An 18,240-nucleotide genomic window follows, 5' to 3' on the forward strand; every position below is an offset into this window, starting at 1 on the left:
ACGATACCAAAATTATGACTTTCGATATGATACATGAAAATACCTTGTTAACATGACCTTATAATGAACTGCACTTCCACAGCATATTAATGTGTTAATGTTCATTTCAACATTTACTAATAAGATACACCCTGTTCACACTGCAGGTAAAAGTGGTCCAAATCTGATTTTTTTGGTGTCAAGTAACCAGGTCAGACTTCTTCAGGAGTAGTGTGAACACTCAAATCTTGCCCAGATCTGATTTTTTAAAATCAGATTTAGACCACTTCCATATGTGGTTATGAATCAGAACCAAATCAGATTTTTTTCCGCAGTGTGAACAACCAAGGCGGATTTGATGCGACTTTTACGTCAATCTACATCGACATTTGTCACAAGTATGCGCCGGCAAGTACGCACACAAACGTGACTACAAATACAAAATGTTGAAGAGTGATGGAGCAAGTCAGTAGAGGGAGAGTGAGGTGTTAGACCTAATTAGTATATGGGGAGAAACTTAAATACAGGCAAAACTAGAAGGATCATACCGTAACCGCTATGTGTATGAAAAGATAGCAAACGAAATGGAAGAACAAGGAAGGACACAGAGAACGGGGCTGCAGTGCCAAAGGAAGGTGAAGAGCCTTAAAGCCAAATTTAAAGAAGTGAATGATTCCAATAACCAAAGCGGTCGTGGTCGCATCACCTGCCCATTTTATAACGAGCTTAGCCATGTTATGGCTGATAAACCCAGCTGTCAGCCGTTGGAGCTGCTGGATAGCTACAAAGCAGACAAAGAGGAGCCTGAAACTCTGAGGAGTTCGGCGGATAGCCTGGATATTGATGGCGTGACAGGTAAGTTTTCAGTCTTAGTCTAAAGTTACCCATATAGAAAATTTTGAGTGGAAACACACTTTAATCTAAAATAAATGTTAGAAATGTCGCAAAGAAGTTTTACATCTGGAGACTTAAAGTTGGCATGTTTATTTAGCGGAAAATTACGTTAACAGAATAAACGAGCCAGTCAGCTATAGCTGCTCCCGCTTTTCTTTCAAATTCAGATACGAACCCCAACCTGTCATAACCTGTGGGTGCTATGACCGAATTCTTATTTCATGATTTGAGTAATTTAATAGTTGTTTTAAATACAATTGTATGAGCACAATATAGTTTATAGTTTATTTTGTCTTTGTTATTAAAATAAGCAAAGATGCAAATAATAAGCAATATGACAATTACTATAACAAGAAAAATACAAATCAAATAAACAGTGCTTCAAATTTTTCATACTTTTATGTTAAGTTAGTTTAGCCATGACGAAACAAAGTGAACTAAACCTGTCTCTTCACTGTATGTTATATGATGTGCTTATAATTTATATAATTTTAATTATATAATATTTGAAATTATGCCTGATATCATTATGTAGGCTGCCTGCTTTTAACCCTGCTTCCTTTTTTTTTTTTTACAACAGATTGCTTTTGTTTTTTTTTCTTACAGATTTATTCGGTGAGACTTTTCCCTTCAAATTATCATCATGGATATTGCAAGTAAATGTAAACCAAATAACCTTAGAAGGAGGGCAGTTAAAAGAGTAACTGACTTATTTGTCTCCCTTGGTTGCATTCAAGATCGTGAAGACTAATTACACTCAGATCATTTATCTACCAGGCATGTGTCAGATTCTTAAGAGCCATGTGCCGAGTCATCATCAGAGGTGGATTCTGATGATAACCAATCTGATGATGGGAATTTAGTGAGTGATGATTTGGTTGCTTCACTGGCAGGCTGGGCTGTAAATTTTGGAATCTCTCTGATTGCTTTGTCTGCCCTTTTGACCATACTTAGGGTGCATCTCCCTTTCCTTCCTAAAGATGGTAGAACTCTGCTTAGAACAAAAACCTCTTACAAGACTCAAAGTATAGCTGGTGGAGATTTTCATTACTTTTTTTTTATTATTAAATTCACTAAAGACAGCATTTGAAAACATGTGGTCCAAAGTTCCTGACCAACACATTTTTAGACTGCAGTTAAACTTTGATGGCATTCCACTATTTAATAGCAACTCTGTACAGTTTTTGGCCAATACTTGGTATTCTTCAAGACTGTAAAGTAAAGAGGCCCTTCGTTTGTTCTGTGGTAGCTCTAAACCAAAATCTTTGAACGATTTTTTTTTCTGTGATTTTTATTACACTGAGTTGAACCTAACATTAATATATGCTTTAAAACATGAATTTTGGTGTAAAAAAATAAAAAGTCTAAGACTCTTTGAATGGGGGGCATGGTGGCTTAGTGGTTAGCACGTTCACCTCACACCTCCAGGGTCGGGGTTCGATTCCCGCTTCCGCCCTAGTGTGTGAGTGTGTGAGTGAATGAGAGAGTGTGTGTGTGCCCTGCAGTGGGTTGGCACTCCGTACAGGGTGTATCCTGCCTCGATGCCCGATGACACCCGAGATAGGCACAGGCTCCCCGTGACCCGAGAAGTTCGGATAAGCGGTAGAAAATGAGTGAATGAGTGAGACTCTTTGAATGTTATTTGTATTATTAATATTTCTTCTTAATGTTTTCAACTGAATTCCACTTAAATTATTAAGTATAACTGAGTAACTATAATTATTTATTCTGAAATGTATTCTTTAATGTTTACTCTTAAAGCTGTAATTAGTTAAACACTTGTCGAAAGTAAATTGTTTTGATTACATTTGTTGTTGAGTGTTTCACCTTTGAGTTAATAAGACACTTACATGTGGGGCACATATGGGCCGTTTTATTTTAACGGAACTCAACCATGCTAAAATTGCATATAAGGCTCACATATGGGCCACATTAAATTGTATTATTTGGCTCATGTTTGGTGGAGTTATGGCATTCCTTTGGTTCAGTTCTGGCAAAAAAAGAGGTGTGCCATATTTGGGCCACATAAAATTACATTTGGCTCATGCTTGGTGTACTTATGGCACTGCTTTGGTTCAGTTTTGGCAAAGGAGATGTAGGCCATATTTGGGCTGGCAAACACGAACTAATCTGGGCCAAAGCTCAGCTGTTTATCTGGCCCAAACCTGGCCCAAAGGAAATTTGCTGACTGGGGAGGAACACCCGTGCAGACAAAACCAAGTTCAAACAGTCCCAGAAACACCAAAAACAGTTTCCAGATGCTCGAGTTACAGATTGTGGTTAACAGTGTCAAAAGGACACAGGAGGATCAGAATAGAAAGAGAACCAGAGACAACCATTATCTGAGGCTAATAACCGATCATTGGTGAGCTTGACCAAGGCTGTCTCAGTACCATGAGATTTTCTAAAACCAGACTGAAGAGGTTTGAAAAGATTATTTACTGTGAGATGACTATGTAGCTGCAAAGCCACAAGACGTTCCAGAATTTTGGAATTCTGTTCCAGAATTTTGGAATTCTGTCTTCTTAGAACGCAGGTCATCATTGTACCAAGAGGCAGAACAAGCAAAAGAGACACTGCGAGACTTTAAGGGAGCAAAAAGGTCCAAATTAGATGCCAGAAGAGTGTTCAGTTTTAGGATCTTATCTTCAAGAAGAGCCAAATGAAGATCACTAAGAGAGGGAACAACAGAGCTAGCAAAATCTGCCAGATTTATCGATTTCCATTTATGGAAATTAACAGTATGTGAAGGTGACGTACTAAGAAGATGCAGTTCCAAATTAAAGAAAATTGAAATTTAGCAGCAGGTGGAGGAGAGGTTTTATGAAAATCTGCAGGTGTGTAGTTTCACACTGCTTACTCCATGCACATACATTCACCAGCTGTTTTGTTGTACACCACATACACCTTAGAGGTGTGTAACAACTTTCCACGTTTTGGTTTATGTACCTGTCATATACCATTCGCTGCCTTTCTGGGCAGCAGTAAAATTTGCCAGAGCAATGGAGCACAAATCATATGATGTTATAAGTGGTCTACCGGGCATACATGGAGAGACGTCTTCATACGTCTTTTTGGGCTCTCAAGTTTTGAGGACAGGCAAGAGTGACATCTCCAACAACATTTTAATGCATCCATGGCAGGAATATCAAACATGACATGATTTTGAAAGTGACCTATAACATTGACGATGCAATACACTAATTTATTTAGTGCTAATAGACTTATTTATACTATTTGGAGAGATATGTTTAATTTGACAAAATGTCAGTCATAGTGTGATAACGAAAACATGAATAGGCCTAGACCAGTGGTTCTCAAACTTTTTCATTGTGTGCCCCCCACCCAGAAATATTATGACAAAAAATATTCAGAAAACTTAATATTTGAATTAAACAAAACATATTAAACTATACAATATAGTGCTATTGGTTAGTAGCCTTTTTTTCTGAGGTTTAATTACACAGAATTTATGATAAATTCATTATTATATAAAATGTCATAAAGCCGGGACCCCCTGGCACCATCTCAGGGCCCCCAGTTTGAGAAGAACTGGCCTAGACTACATGTTCTGAGCAGGTGTTGTCAGTGAACCGTTAAAGACACTCATGAAAAACTGATGCTGATTATCTGGGAAACTTTCTCTAACAGCAGTCAAAATGTCATTGCTTGTGTCAAACAAGTTGTGAATTTATTGTAACATTGAGCACAGAGTAAGTATTAAAGTGATGCTCTCTGTGGGTGAACGAGCATGATGCTGAACAATTCCAGGATATGTTTTTTTCTTCCATTGGTTGTTGCGTTAAATCTTACCCAGATACGATAGTGCTAGTTTCTGACTGGCTATTGTGTAGCCTCTTTTTTGATTGGCTGATAAGTGTCAGGCTGATTTGATTTAGCCAGCTATTTTGTCAAATACTGACACAGGTCCACACTACAGCATTTAACACTGTTCTGTTATACTAGTTTGAGTCTGTTTTGTTTACAGTAAACAAGTAAAGTAAGATTAAATACTGTCGAAAATTACAAAGCATGTGTGAAATGTTTTTCATTAAATAAAACTATGTTCTTGGTACAATTTATGGCTAAATTTCATTTTTCTGTAATGTCTATTCAATGTATACATGAACAAAACTATATTAAAAAAATAGTAAATAGGCTACATTTATAAACTGTAATTACATATATATTTTTATATAGTTTTATTGTTACTGGATAAAAATGATGGTTTTCAAGTTTTGAATGAATTCATGTTTTATTAATATTAATAACAATCTGGGTGAACAATCTGCAGATCGCTAATAGCTCCATATAGCTCACATAGCCTCTTTAGCATTAGAACTGGGTGGAATGTAAACCTCGACAATGTAAACTGTGGTAAATAAAATGGCCTGCATCTAACAGTCACAAACTCCACTGATGATGAGCAGTAATTATAAACAAGCACAGAGTTATTACACCATTCTGTGTTGATGTAAACGCACACATACACACCACCGCGAGTCTTACCGCACAGAGCTGCCTTTCTGTCGGCTCTAAATGAAGGGATCCTGTCCAGCTGAATGGCGGCGTCCGGAGCTCTGTCTCTGAGCCACGTCTCTGTGAAAACAAACACACATCAGTTATTAAACTCTCGCCGTGTAGCGCGTTCAAGTCAGATGTAGTCCAGTTTATTGTCCAAAGAGCAAACATTGAAGAGTAGAAGGGACTGGAGAGCCGGCCGGCTAGGGTTTGTTTTTAGACCAGTGGTTCTCAAACGTTTTCTTCGTGCGGCCCCCTAGTGCATCCTTACAGTGCATCCCTACTTGGCCCCCCTACAGTGCATCCCTTCAGTGCATCCTTACAGTGCATCCCTACAGTGCATCCCTACAGTGCATCCTTACAGTGCATCCTTACTAGGGTTGGGAACCGAGAACCGGTTCTTATTCAGAACCGGTTCTGTTTTTCAACAGGAACCGGAACCGCGCGGAATTTTTAAGCTTCGGTTCCAAACGCGGTTCCAATGTGATGACGGGCAAATCGCTGGGAGCGGTCACTTTAAATAGCCATGTTTTACCTCGTGAATATTAATTTACTTTAAATATTTAATATTTAATTTTATTTAAATATTAGTTTACACTGTTTACAGTCACACAACCAAATTAATGCAGCTTAGCACAGAAATCAGTCACTCGCGCTGCTGTGCTGAGGTAAGCTTTGTGTTAAACATGTCTAAAAAAAAGTCTAAAGTGTGGATTCATTTCCAAATCTACAACAATGAAGCAAATCTACCCCCTCTGAGAGGGTTTTCTCCACAGCTGGAGATGCAATAAGCCAGGAAAGGTTTTCGTCTTCTCCCAGAGAAAGCAGACATGTTAATTTTTCATTAGAAAAATTGCTAACTGTTTTGCCAAGTTGTAATTCTGGATGTTAAATTTGATGTTGTATTTATTTAATTTTAAATTGATATGAATTTAAATGCTCTGTTTAAAATATTTAAAGAGTGATTAACACAAATGTAATTAAGTATTGTGCATTATTTTTCACATTTCTTTTATTATGAAATCGGAATCAGAACCGGGAATCATAAGGCAGAACTGGAACCGGAATCGAAGCCGGAATCGGAAAATTTCTTTTGATACCCAACCCTAATCCTTACAGTGCATCCCTTTAGTGCATACCAACTCCCCACCCCCCACCCCAAGAAAAATTATGACTTAAAACATTCCAAAATAAACAGTTAGTAGCCTTATTTTTCTGAGATTTAATTACACAGAATTTATGATAAATTCATTATTTTATAAAATGTCATAAAGCCGGGGCCCCCTGGCACCATCTCAGGGCCTCCAGTTTGAGAAGCACTGGCCTGGACTACTTGTTCTGAGCAGGTGTTTTCAGTGATGAACAGGCTGTAAAACTGTTGGCTAAGTTACAGACACTCATGAAAAACTACTGCTGATTATCTGGGAAACTTTCTCTAACAGCAATCAAAATGTCTTTAATTACCTTTTTTGTATAGTTTTATTGTTACTGGCTAAAAATGATGGTTTTCACATTTTGAATTTATTCATGTTTTGTTAATATTAACCCTTGTGCGACCTGGGGTCTATTTGACTCATCTGGAATGTTTAATGTGTCATAACTTGGGTTTCCTTCCACATATTTGCCTGAAATTTACCAGGTTTGTTCCAAATTATGAACTTTGCAAGTAAAATTAATTTTGTCTATTTTCGTTGAACTGTGTTCATAAAATAAATACATTCCTCCTCAAGTCCTCCCGAGTCAATTTGACTCGGCCACATTTAGTGGGGCAATAGGTCATACTTTTGCCCTTCTCAGCGCAATGAACATACATACAGACACAAAAATGCACACACAAAATGTCCAATAACACATGCACCCAAAACACACACTCACACACCACACACATGCACACATGCACACACACACACACACACACACACACACAAATTTGGCATTGCATTTCATTAGGCCTCCAGAAAAAAAAAAGCCACACATTTGTAAATATTTCACACTTTTGATATGCCTTTGCCTAGCAGAGGGCAGAATATGATCTACCGAAATGATGCTACACACACACACACACACACACACACACACACACACACACACACACACACATGTTGTGTTTTCATATTCGAATCATATTATGCCATGTTTTTGAGTGGTTTGTGTGTGTGTGTGGGTGTGGGTGTGTGTTTGTGTAGCCCGTTTTTGGGTGATCAGATGGCATCTGGTAGACAAAATAGACATAACAAGTGTAAAATATTCACAAATATAAGCTAATCACACAGAATGGTGATCATTGTACAATTTTTGATTTGTAAGCATTCAAGTCAATTTGACCTGGAAAAAAAAAGGTTTTATTATTTACTGACATTAAAAATGGTCAAAATGGTTTCAAAACAATCTCCTGGCTTTGAAATATACCAGCGTGTAATTGTGCATTAACTTTTGTGCCTCTATAGTGAAAATAATTCAAAATTTCAGTTGTTTTTTTTTTTTAACTAGAAAATGAGCCATTTTTGCATATGAATGAGATTTATTATACCAAATATTATTAAAAAATTTGGAAAATATATGTTAATATGTTTTAAACGAGTTAGACAAAAAAAGGTGGAAAAAAAAGGCTATCATATATACTTCATTTTTTATAAGCAGTCAAAACCGACAAGGTCAACTTGACTCGGTGCTCCTAATTTGTATAGGAATTCAGACGAGGTCTGCAGGAGGGTTAATAAAGGCAGACACATATTTATAGAGCAATCCAGTCTATCTAATGTTGGTCCACCATTAGATTTAATATATTTCTGTAGTTTTGTACAGAATACTAGTTTTTAATGAGGGATCTGAAAGGTTTGCAGACCAAATGACCCACTAATAAACAGGTCCAGAGTCAGTTTGCTATCTGGGAAAGTCCACATGCTGGAGGAATTAAGGCAGCACTGACTTGAGATTTGCATGCTTGAAATGAACAATCTGCAGATCGCTAATAGCTCCATATAGTTCACATCGCGCCTCGTTAGCATTGGCGCCTCGTTAGCATTGGCGCCACGTTAGCATTGGCGCCACGTTAGCATTGGCGCCTCGTTAGCATTGGCGCCACGTTAGCATTCGCGCCTCGTTAGCATTAGCGCTTCTTTAGCATCATAGATATATACATTGTCTTATACCGCTGTCTTTGGTGTCCATGCACTGGAAATTATCGGGCTAAATCCGTGGAAAAAAACCCTTAAAAACGTAAATAGCACCATATTGAATCCGGAGTGGCCATGTGTGCTAATGCCGCGCCGCCATCTTGGAAAGGATCATTTAAAATCCTCACTTTCATTTAAATAACCATCCCTGTGTAATATATTTTTCCATTGTGTCTCTTAAGGGTTTGTTATCTGCACTTCATACCTTCTGCTCTGTGCCGTGTGCTGTTGTTTCTTGCACACAAAAAAAACTCTACGGTAAAATAAAAACATGTTCCCACACGCGCCCCCTGGCTTCATCTGTAAGTCCAAATATAGCAATCAATAGGCAGGGTTGCAAATGTACTCCCAGAATGGTGGACAGAAAAAAAAAGCATGTGACTCAGGTGACATTGTGAGTTGGAGCATCTGTAACATTTGTCTTCGACATCTGTGTAAATTTGAGATAATCTATATTTAGAAAAATGCACCCTATAAATGACCTGATAAACTGGATCAGTGCGACCTTAAACTGGGTAGGTGCAAGATGAGCACATGAAATATTACCAAAGCCATTCTCAACACTATCCCACCACCAACACTATCCCACCACCAACACTATCCCACCACCCATCCCCAAACTGAAGTCCCAGTTCTCCTTCCCAAGCAGCCTTTGTTTTGGAGGTACTTTGGTCACAAAAATCCAGAATATGTTTATAGATCTCAGAGACAGCACCTTTTCACTGATGGAGAGGTGGTGCAGAGGGAAAACCAGGAAAACATTTTTGAAAAAAATGCCTAACTTGAAAATATCTAAAGAGGTGGCTGGTGGGTAGCCCATACAATGATGACAAATGAGCAAAACTGTTAAAAAAATTCTCTCTGAGTACAAGCCAAGAAGACAGTGTATACATACACTATAAATACAACAGAACATACAAAGAAGTTTTAAGTGGAAGAGAAGAGTATATAAGAGCAGATATAGAGGATGAGGAAGAACATGATTCGGCTTCTAACTTACACCATGTTAAATGAGGTGACTCAACCCAGCACCATATCTTATGAGTATGTGCTCCCCAGTAATAAAACTGAAAATTTGGTAGTGCCAGACCACTGCTAGTCTTTCATTTCTGGAGTAATGACTTACGCACCCTGCGAGATGTCCCAAACCAAATGAAAGCATTAATCGTTTTATCTAATGAGTCAAAGAAGTGTTTAGGTGGGGTTTAAATGTTAGGAATAAGTAAATAAATTTATAGGCAGAACATTTTAATAACATTAATCTTCTCAATCAGAGACAAAGACAAACTATTCCATCTACAGTATGAAGGTCAGACTTAATTTTAGTTATGAGTGGAATAAAGTTTGCAGAAAAAAGACCTGAAAATTTACGTGTCACATTAATATCCGAGCTAACTAATTTCAGTGGGACTGACTTTGAAGGGCATGTCCAGATGCTTAAGTTATTTAATTTATATCCAGAAAAGGAGCTGAATATATCAAGATTGGACAAGATACCAGGCAGAGCAGATACAGGGTCAGATACATAGAGCAATAATTCATCTGCATACAATGATAGTCTGTGTTCGATGCCGTTCCTAGTGATGCCTTTAAATAAAGTAGATGATCATAATGAAATGGCCAATGGTTCAATGGCCAAGGCAAATAAAGAGAGAGGGCAAATTGAGGTGATGTATAAAGTAATTTCACCCAACTTATACATTTATTACCAAAACCAAATTTTTTTTAATACAGCAAATAAATACTGCAACTCTACCCTATCAAATGCTTTTTCGGCATCCATTAAAATCACAATCTCATGTACCGTCTTGGAATGTACTGTATGAATAATATTTAAAAGAGTGTGAGTATTAAAAAATAAATGACGTCCCTTAATAAAACTGTTTCGCTTTAGTGCAGAGACATTATTGATGATAAGAACTAACCAGAAGTTACTACTTTTTCTTTTTTAAATGTTCTTATGTAATGAGAAGTTACGAGTGCCTGTGTTCAAGAGTTTAAAAGATTTTAGAGATTTTCAGAGATTCACATTTTATCATTAGAAAAAAAAATCAAGTCAATACTCAAATATATTTTTTCAGTGTTCACAAATTCAAATTTTATCTTATTAATTTTATTTTATTTTAAGAAGTTTATCGTCCGGGTTACTTGCTAGGTAAAGACAATCGAGCCTGGAGCATGTTGTACTGTTTTGTGTCTCCTGATATTAAATACACCCACAAAGTTTTCCAAAAAGTTCCACTGTTCTGTCCCCTTCTGTAAATGTCTCAAGACATGTTGTAATGACTATTGTTGTTTACATAAATACATGTTGTTTAAGTTCATGTAGATATAAAAATATGGTTAACATGTAATGTTCCTGTTGGTCAGAGAGCAATGTGGATGTGAACAAGCTGTGACATGCAGCTTCTTATAAACTTATAAACTCTGTATATGTCCAAGAGGCGCACAGTGTTTGTTCTTTTCTTGTTTGGTATTCAGAATGGTGTGGCGTCTTCAGAAATGACAGACAGACAGACGGACAGACAGACAGACAGACAGACAGACAGACAGACAGACAGACAGAGAGAGAGAGAGAGAGAGAGAGAGAGAGAGAGAGAGAGAGAGAGAGAGAGAGAGGTATGATTGGTGGCCGTAATTTATTGAATCCGTGCAGTTATACCTTCACTGTTCAGCTTTATGACTGGATTGAATTCAGCTTCACTTGTAGAAATGAAAGATTCTAGATGTTAGTAAAACATTGTGTGGAAATAATGAATGATTCTGAAAGAATGATTTGTTACACCATGTATGTGGAAAAGTGATGAGTATAAAACTCTTTGTCTATCAGAGGGGAATGTTGTTGTTTTGCTGGACAAAGAAGGCTGAGAGATTTATAATCATACAGTTAAAAAAGAATTTAAAAACATACAGTTACATACATATGAATCATTTCACTGACCAATCAGGTAGCACTTACACTATGAATATTAATGAAGCTCCCTCTGCTGTACATTACTTTAGACATTTGCTTATTAGTGCTGATAAAGAGATTTTAACCTGAGATTTTTATTTCTAAATAAAATATGAATCTGATTGTGTTTGTGTTTGATGAAGTTTTAAGCAGAAACAGAGTTTTGTTTGTTTTTATCTACACAGACATCAGCAGCTGAACTTTATACATTTTATTGATCAAAGTGAATTCTGCAGTAAAACTCAGAGTAAACTGTAAATGATCTTTATTTATATGTGATTTGTAATGACAAAGTTCCACAATCATAATGTCACATAATCATAAATAACAGACTGTAGGATTACAATTAAAACCAGGTATTAAAATTATATGTACAGCATTTTAAAAGGAAATATGTATTTTGAAAATTCACAAAATATAAGATTATTTATTCTTATTCTCAACATTTAATAGGTGATTGATTTTGTTTGGTGAAAATTCATTCGGTTTTAAATACAGGAGAGATGATCAGTGGTGCTGAATTTTTACCTTCATTATTTAAATCAGGGCTGAAGTATGGATAGAGTTTCTCAGTGAAAGACTGATCAGTGAAAGAGTAGATATGAGATCTGGACTTCACATCATAAAAGGAGACCAGACCCTCCTCATAATCCACAAACACCCCCACAACCTCCACCTTCTCTCTCAGTGTGATGAGGACAGGGGGACCAGGACAAGCCTTATACTGATCCTTATTCCTCAGGATCACTGTCCATAATCCATCCTGAGGAGTCAGTATCATCTCCCCCTTCCTGTTAATGTTCCCTCTCACGACTCCTAATGTCCATTCAGTTTTCCCTCTGACCTGCACCTCATAATAAAATCTCCCTGAGGAGAAACTCTGCTTTCCCAGAACACAGATACATGGATTAAGCCTCTGTTGTGTATCAGGGAGATTCTGTTGTGTGTCTCCATATGTCACTTGTTTTCCATCAGCAGACAGGATGAGATCAGGATGAGCTGTATCAGGATCCAGAGTCACATCCACTGAGAGAAACACACAGTGTGTGATGTGAGTAAACAGGTAAAAATATTAAATCATCATCCAGTGGATCAGATTCATTATTAATTTATAAAAGGATTTGTAGAAGATTTTTTAAAAGCTTTCTTTAAAAATGAAAATCCCATCATCTTATCTAGCATCCAATCAATCTACTGATTCCATCCATCCATTCATGTCTAATCTATCTGTTGTCCACACATAGACACACCCACACATAGACACCCACACATTCTCACACAACATATATTCTCTCTCTCACATGCACCCACACAAACACACACCACATATTCTCAAACACACACACACACACACACTCTCTCTCTCTCTCTCTCTCTCTCTCTCTCTCTCTCTCTCTCTCTCTCTCTCTCTCTCTCTCTCTCTCTCTCTCTCTCTCTTTCTGTGCTACATGAAGCTCTCTCTGTCATTAGTGTGAACATGTGGAGGTTTTCCTGATTCTGATGAGAAATATAGAAATGATCACTCAGGAAAGAAACAGAAAGAGTCACAGATCATGAGAGAAACATTTGAGGAAAATCTTGATCCCGATGGACAAAATAGTTCAGTTAAAAAAGGTATAAAGTTAATCTCTGTACAAACATACATCTGTTCCTGCATTATTTTATTAGTGAAATGTAAGAAGATGATCAGTGTTTCTAAAGTAGAAAAGGGTGTAAGGGCTTTAGTGCATGACAGTAATAAGGAGCTATAGTGAGGAGGATAATGAGACACTTTAATACTCCTTTTATCTGGAGAGATCTACAGATGACAATAAGTGTGATGATGCAGTGGTGTAATGCTGATATGTACATTTTAATATGAGAGGAAATCAGAAAGCTCACTGTACCTGCATACTGCTGAATCCTCTTCAGTTCTGTGGAAACTAATTACAACAAAACATCACTGTCATTAGATTTCAGATCAGTTATTGGTTGATTTTATTTAGGTTTTGCAAAACATATATCTAAAACATCTATTTTAGTGTATTATTAGTGACTTTTTTTTTAATCAAATCTAACATACAAAATAATTTCTCACCTCTTTTCTTCTTGAAGTAATCTGCAACCTCTCTCAGTGTTGTATTAATCTTCAGTTCAGGTCTCTTGTTGAATTTCTGATTACATAATGGACAGAGACAGTGTTGACTCTTGTCCCAGCACCATGTAAGGCAGCTGTTACAGAAGTTGTGTCCACATGGAGTGGTGACTGGATCAGTTAACACATACACACAGATCGGACACAGCAGCAGATCTTCAGACAGGAGACTGCTGAAATCATGAGAAACTAGAAAAGAAAATGTTACACATTGTCGATAAATGGTGTAAATGGAGAAAACTGCATCTGTAGTTTAGGTGTGAAAATCACAGACCAGAATGTCTACAAGTTTTCTTAAACTGTGTAAAGGCACTTGTTGGGGTGTCAGTTACTGTTAGTGTAAAAATGTTATTTTTGTAGAATAGATTCATGAATGTTCAGTGAAAAATGGTTGCCATCTGACATCACTGATTGAAGCTCAGCTCTGTTTGGAAGATGAGAGGATGCAGAGTGAATTTAAACAGCATTGTCCTGCTTGACATGTATGGGTGGTTGGGTGGGTTTGTATTTACTGTTTAGTGATTGTACTTTGAGCTTTGTTTGATATTTTGTTATTTCTTCTCTGTAACAGGAAGTTTTTCTTTTAGTTAATATTAGTTAATATCATAGTAATATAAGTTATAATATTATATTATAATAAATTATAATATTATAATAAAGTTAATATTTGTTACACTTTTTCATTCTTTATTTGTTGAGTTCTATTGTTTATTTGTAAAGGGGTTAGTAGGGAAGGGGTGCCATTTCTTTTTGATCTTGTTTTCTCCTGTTTATGTTAGTATTAGATTTAGTGTATTGTGTATTTTGTTGTAATCTGTTTTTTTATTTTCTTGTGTAGCGTATTTATTTTCTCCCTAAATTAGTTAGATGGGTTCTGTTTATTGTTTTGTCCTGATCCCCCTCTTGAAGTCTTCAAACCCTCCTGCACTTCATGTTTGTGAATAAATGAGCTTTGTTCATTTTGACTTGGTTGTATAGTGACATTCTTTTTTGTGTGACAGGATTGGGGTTGAGTTGTTGATCCTCACAGTTGACACACACCATCTTTTATTCTGTTACTCATCCCTCCATCCCCAGACTCCTTTTGTTCCCTGGGAAAGTAACGACGTATCACTGCCAAGCAAAGTGACACATTTTTCAGCCTGTAGTTTCATGTTAATGTTCATTTACAGATTGTCTAGGTCATTAATCTTTTATAAGTCTTAGACTTTATCAATCTTTAAGAAGAATATTACATATAACACATTATTGTGATGTAATATTTTACTATGAAAGCTGTCTAACCTTCTGTGCACATGATTAGAAGTTATTTGTGACTAGAAATTGTTATTTCCAGACAGAACTTGTGTAAAATATTAGAGGGTCAGAAGGAGCTGGAGACGAGATGGTGAGACTCAAGCTCATAAACAACTTAGGCAGACCTTGGTAAGATCCTGATCAGGAGACCATCATGCGTTGTGCCAATGATTGGTGATGTTTTCCTTTCTTCTGTTTTCTGCCTATAAATCATGACTATATAACCTGTGTAATAAATGTTCTAGCAGCACAAATGTGCACAAATACATTGTGAAACATTTACTCTTACTCGTGCTTAACAGTGTGCTATTTGTATTTTCTCCTAAACTTCCACAACAATAATCAGTCACAGATTTTGCTAAATATATTATTTGGTACTTTCTTTAACAGTTTCTATGTATTTGTTATTATTTGTATATTTTCTTTTTTCATGATGCTTATTTTCAATTTTTAGTTTTTTTAATCATATAAATTTTAATCAATCGCCCTGATTAACAACTCACCATAATTATATTCACCGCTTCATATCTCTAAGTATCAGAACTTGTCAGTCATCACATTATCCGTGTATGTTACACACACTACTGCTGCTGCATATTGCACAAAAGCAAAATATTGCACAATACTGTTATTAGCACTACCATGCACTTCTCACACTTTATGTACATAACTGACCAGTCATATATTCTGTATTCATATTTAATTGTCTGCATTTTCTTGTATAGTCTGTATTATCTTGTATTGTATAATATAATGTTATTTATGTCTGTACTTTTGAAAGTCACAAACAGCTGGAACTAAATTCCTTGTGTGTGTCAACATCCACACTTGGCCAATAAACCTCATTCTGATTCTGATTCATTTTTCTGCCATTCAGTGTCAGTGAAATAAATTAATATACAAATATTATAATAGCAAACAAAACATTTCACTTTTATATATCTATGCAAATAAATACAAATTATAAAGAAAGAAATAAAACAATAATAAATAATATAATTCTAATGAGGTATTATTTATTTCTTAAATTTCATTACGTTTAATTATTGAATTATGTATTGAAATATGTAACTAATAAAGTAATAGAAATCTTCCATAGTTACAGGATCAGTGTTCGATAAATGTCTTTCTAAGATGTTTGTGTATTATAACACAACTCTTATTCTTGTTACATAAGGCAGTTAAGACAATTAAGCCATTCATCATTTTTATAACAATATAGATTATAATAGTGACAGTATTTCATTAAAACATGTAGAACATCTATAATTACTAAACATACAGGGAACTAATCATACATAAACTGTATAACTTACATGATTCTGGCTCTTCCATGCTCCTCGTTTTTCTGCCTTTTGTTTGTGATAAAGATTCAGCCATTTACTTCCTCCTGTGTTTTTAACCTTTACAGTAACATCATTCAGTCCACACATGTAATAGTATGAGGTTTTACTGATTAGTCTGTTTAACTCAGATAAGTTTGTAAATTTCAGATTGTGTTCAGGTTTCACCCAATGCTCACTGCTGTACTTCTACCACACACAAACACACACACACACACACACACACACACACACACACACACACACACACACACACACACACACACACACACACACAAAATTAATTAATAAAATACTGCAACCTTTGGCCATTTTTCAGTCTCAGTTGATCAATGTTCATTAAAGCCAAATATTTTGTATTCTGTATTCATATTTAATACTCACACTGTCTATGTTGTATCACATTGTCTGCATTTTCTTGCATCATCTGTATTATCTTGTCTTGTATAGTATAATGTTATTTATGTCTGTACTTTTGAGAGTCACAAACAGCTGGAACTAAATTCCTTGTGTGTGTCAACATAAACACACGGCCAATAAACCTGATTCTGATTCTGATTCATTTTTCTGCCATTCATTGTCAGTGAAATAAATTAATATACAAATATTAAAAGAGCAAACAAACCATTTCACTTTTATATATCTATGCAAATAAATACAAATTATAAAGAAAGAAATAAAACACTCTCACTCACTCACTCATTTTCTACCGCTTATCCGAACTACCTCGGGTCACAGGGAGCCTGTGCCTATCTCAGACGTCATTGGGCATCAAGGCAGGATACACCCTGGACAGAGTGCCAACCCATCGCAGGGCACACACACTCTTATTCACTCACACAACAACACACTACGGACAATTTTCCAGAGATGCCAATTTACCTAGCATGCATGTCTTTGGACCGGGGGAGGAAACCGGAGTACCCGGAGGAAACCCTGAGGCACGAGGAGAACATGCAAACTCCACACACACAAGGTGGGTGGGGTTAATAGGGAAGGGGTGCCATTTCATTTTGAGCTTAGTTCATTTTAACTTGGTTGTATAGTGACATTCTTTTTTTGTGACAGGATTGGGGTTGAGTTGTTGATCTTCAAAGTTGACACACACCACCTTTTATTCTGTTACTCATCCCTCCATCCCCAGACTCCTTTTGTTCCCTGGGAACATAACGAAGTTTTACTGCCGAGCAAAGTGACACATTTTTCAGCCTGTACTTTCATGTTAATGTTCATTTACAGATTCCTAGATTATTCTTTTATAAGTCTTAGACCTTTGGACATCAATGTGTATTTAAAATGTTGTGTTATACATTGTTTGGTGTTACATTATACATTTTGAAGTTATTTAGATACTTATAAAGTTTAAGTGTTGAAAGGATTTGTTAAATGAAGTTTGTAATAATTGTTATCAAAATTCAAGAAGAATATTACATATAAGACATTATTGTGACGTAATATTTTACTATGAAAGCTGTCTGTCCTTCTGTGCATGTGACTAGAAGTTAAATGCACTTTAAACACACTGAGTTTCACAGACAGGTAGGCACAGTTCAAATGTGCATCAAATTACTTTGCTTCTGCTGCCAAATAAAGGCCCTGTTAACCTCTAATGGCTAGACTTGCTGTCACACTTGTTTTTGTCTCTGGCTGGTAGGGTGAAGGAGCTGAAAGGAATGCCTAAGGGAATTGTGGAGAACACGAAGTTAACAGAGGAGTCACAGGAGGGCAGCAGTACCTTAGATGAGGAATGTGAGGCTTTGCAGATAATTCACTAGTACATACTGTAACAGAGACTTTTACATCTTTCAGAGGAAATCTTCTAGAAAGCCCCTATAGCAAATGGCAGAAACCATGTGCATTTTGTGATGTTTTTGGTAAACATGACCTTATTCAATTAGTTTCTGACCACTTTATTTTCAGGGGGCTATTCCTGCAGAATTTGAT

The 18,240-nt window shown here is 36.4% G+C and overlaps 1 protein-coding gene across 6 annotated transcripts; it reads right to left on the reverse strand.

The window, feature by feature from the left end:
- Positions 1 to 11,296: 11,296 nt before the first annotated feature.
- Positions 11,297 to 16,981, reverse strand: LOC113663203 (E3 ubiquitin-protein ligase TRIM39-like). Of its 6 annotated transcripts, none has more exons than XM_047816286.1 (5): positions 16,681 to 16,981; positions 16,270 to 16,485; positions 13,601 to 13,846; positions 13,410 to 13,436; positions 11,297 to 12,549 (listed from the first exon to the last, which is right to left on the reverse strand). In XM_047816286.1, exons 2-5 carry the CDS (start codon positions 16,331 to 16,333, stop codon positions 12,002 to 12,004), a joined length of 885 nt encoding a protein of 294 aa, XP_047672242.1. In that variant the 5' UTR covers positions 16,334 to 16,485; positions 16,681 to 16,981; the 3' UTR covers positions 11,297 to 12,001. The 6 variants fall into 6 exon arrangements, with proteins under 6 accessions (XP_047672242.1, XP_047672234.1, XP_047672239.1 ...); XM_047816278.1 differs by having other exon boundaries at positions 13,410 to 13,445; positions 16,681 to 16,841; XM_047816283.1 differs by having other exon boundaries at positions 13,410 to 13,445; positions 16,270 to 16,356; positions 16,683 to 16,836.
- Positions 16,982 to 18,240: the final 1,259 nt, after the last annotated feature.

This window comes from Tachysurus fulvidraco, chromosome 1, assembly GCF_022655615.1.
Source record: "Tachysurus fulvidraco isolate hzauxx_2018 chromosome 1, HZAU_PFXX_2.0, whole genome shotgun sequence".
Lineage (NCBI taxonomy): Eukaryota > Metazoa > Chordata > Actinopteri > Siluriformes > Bagridae > Tachysurus > Tachysurus fulvidraco.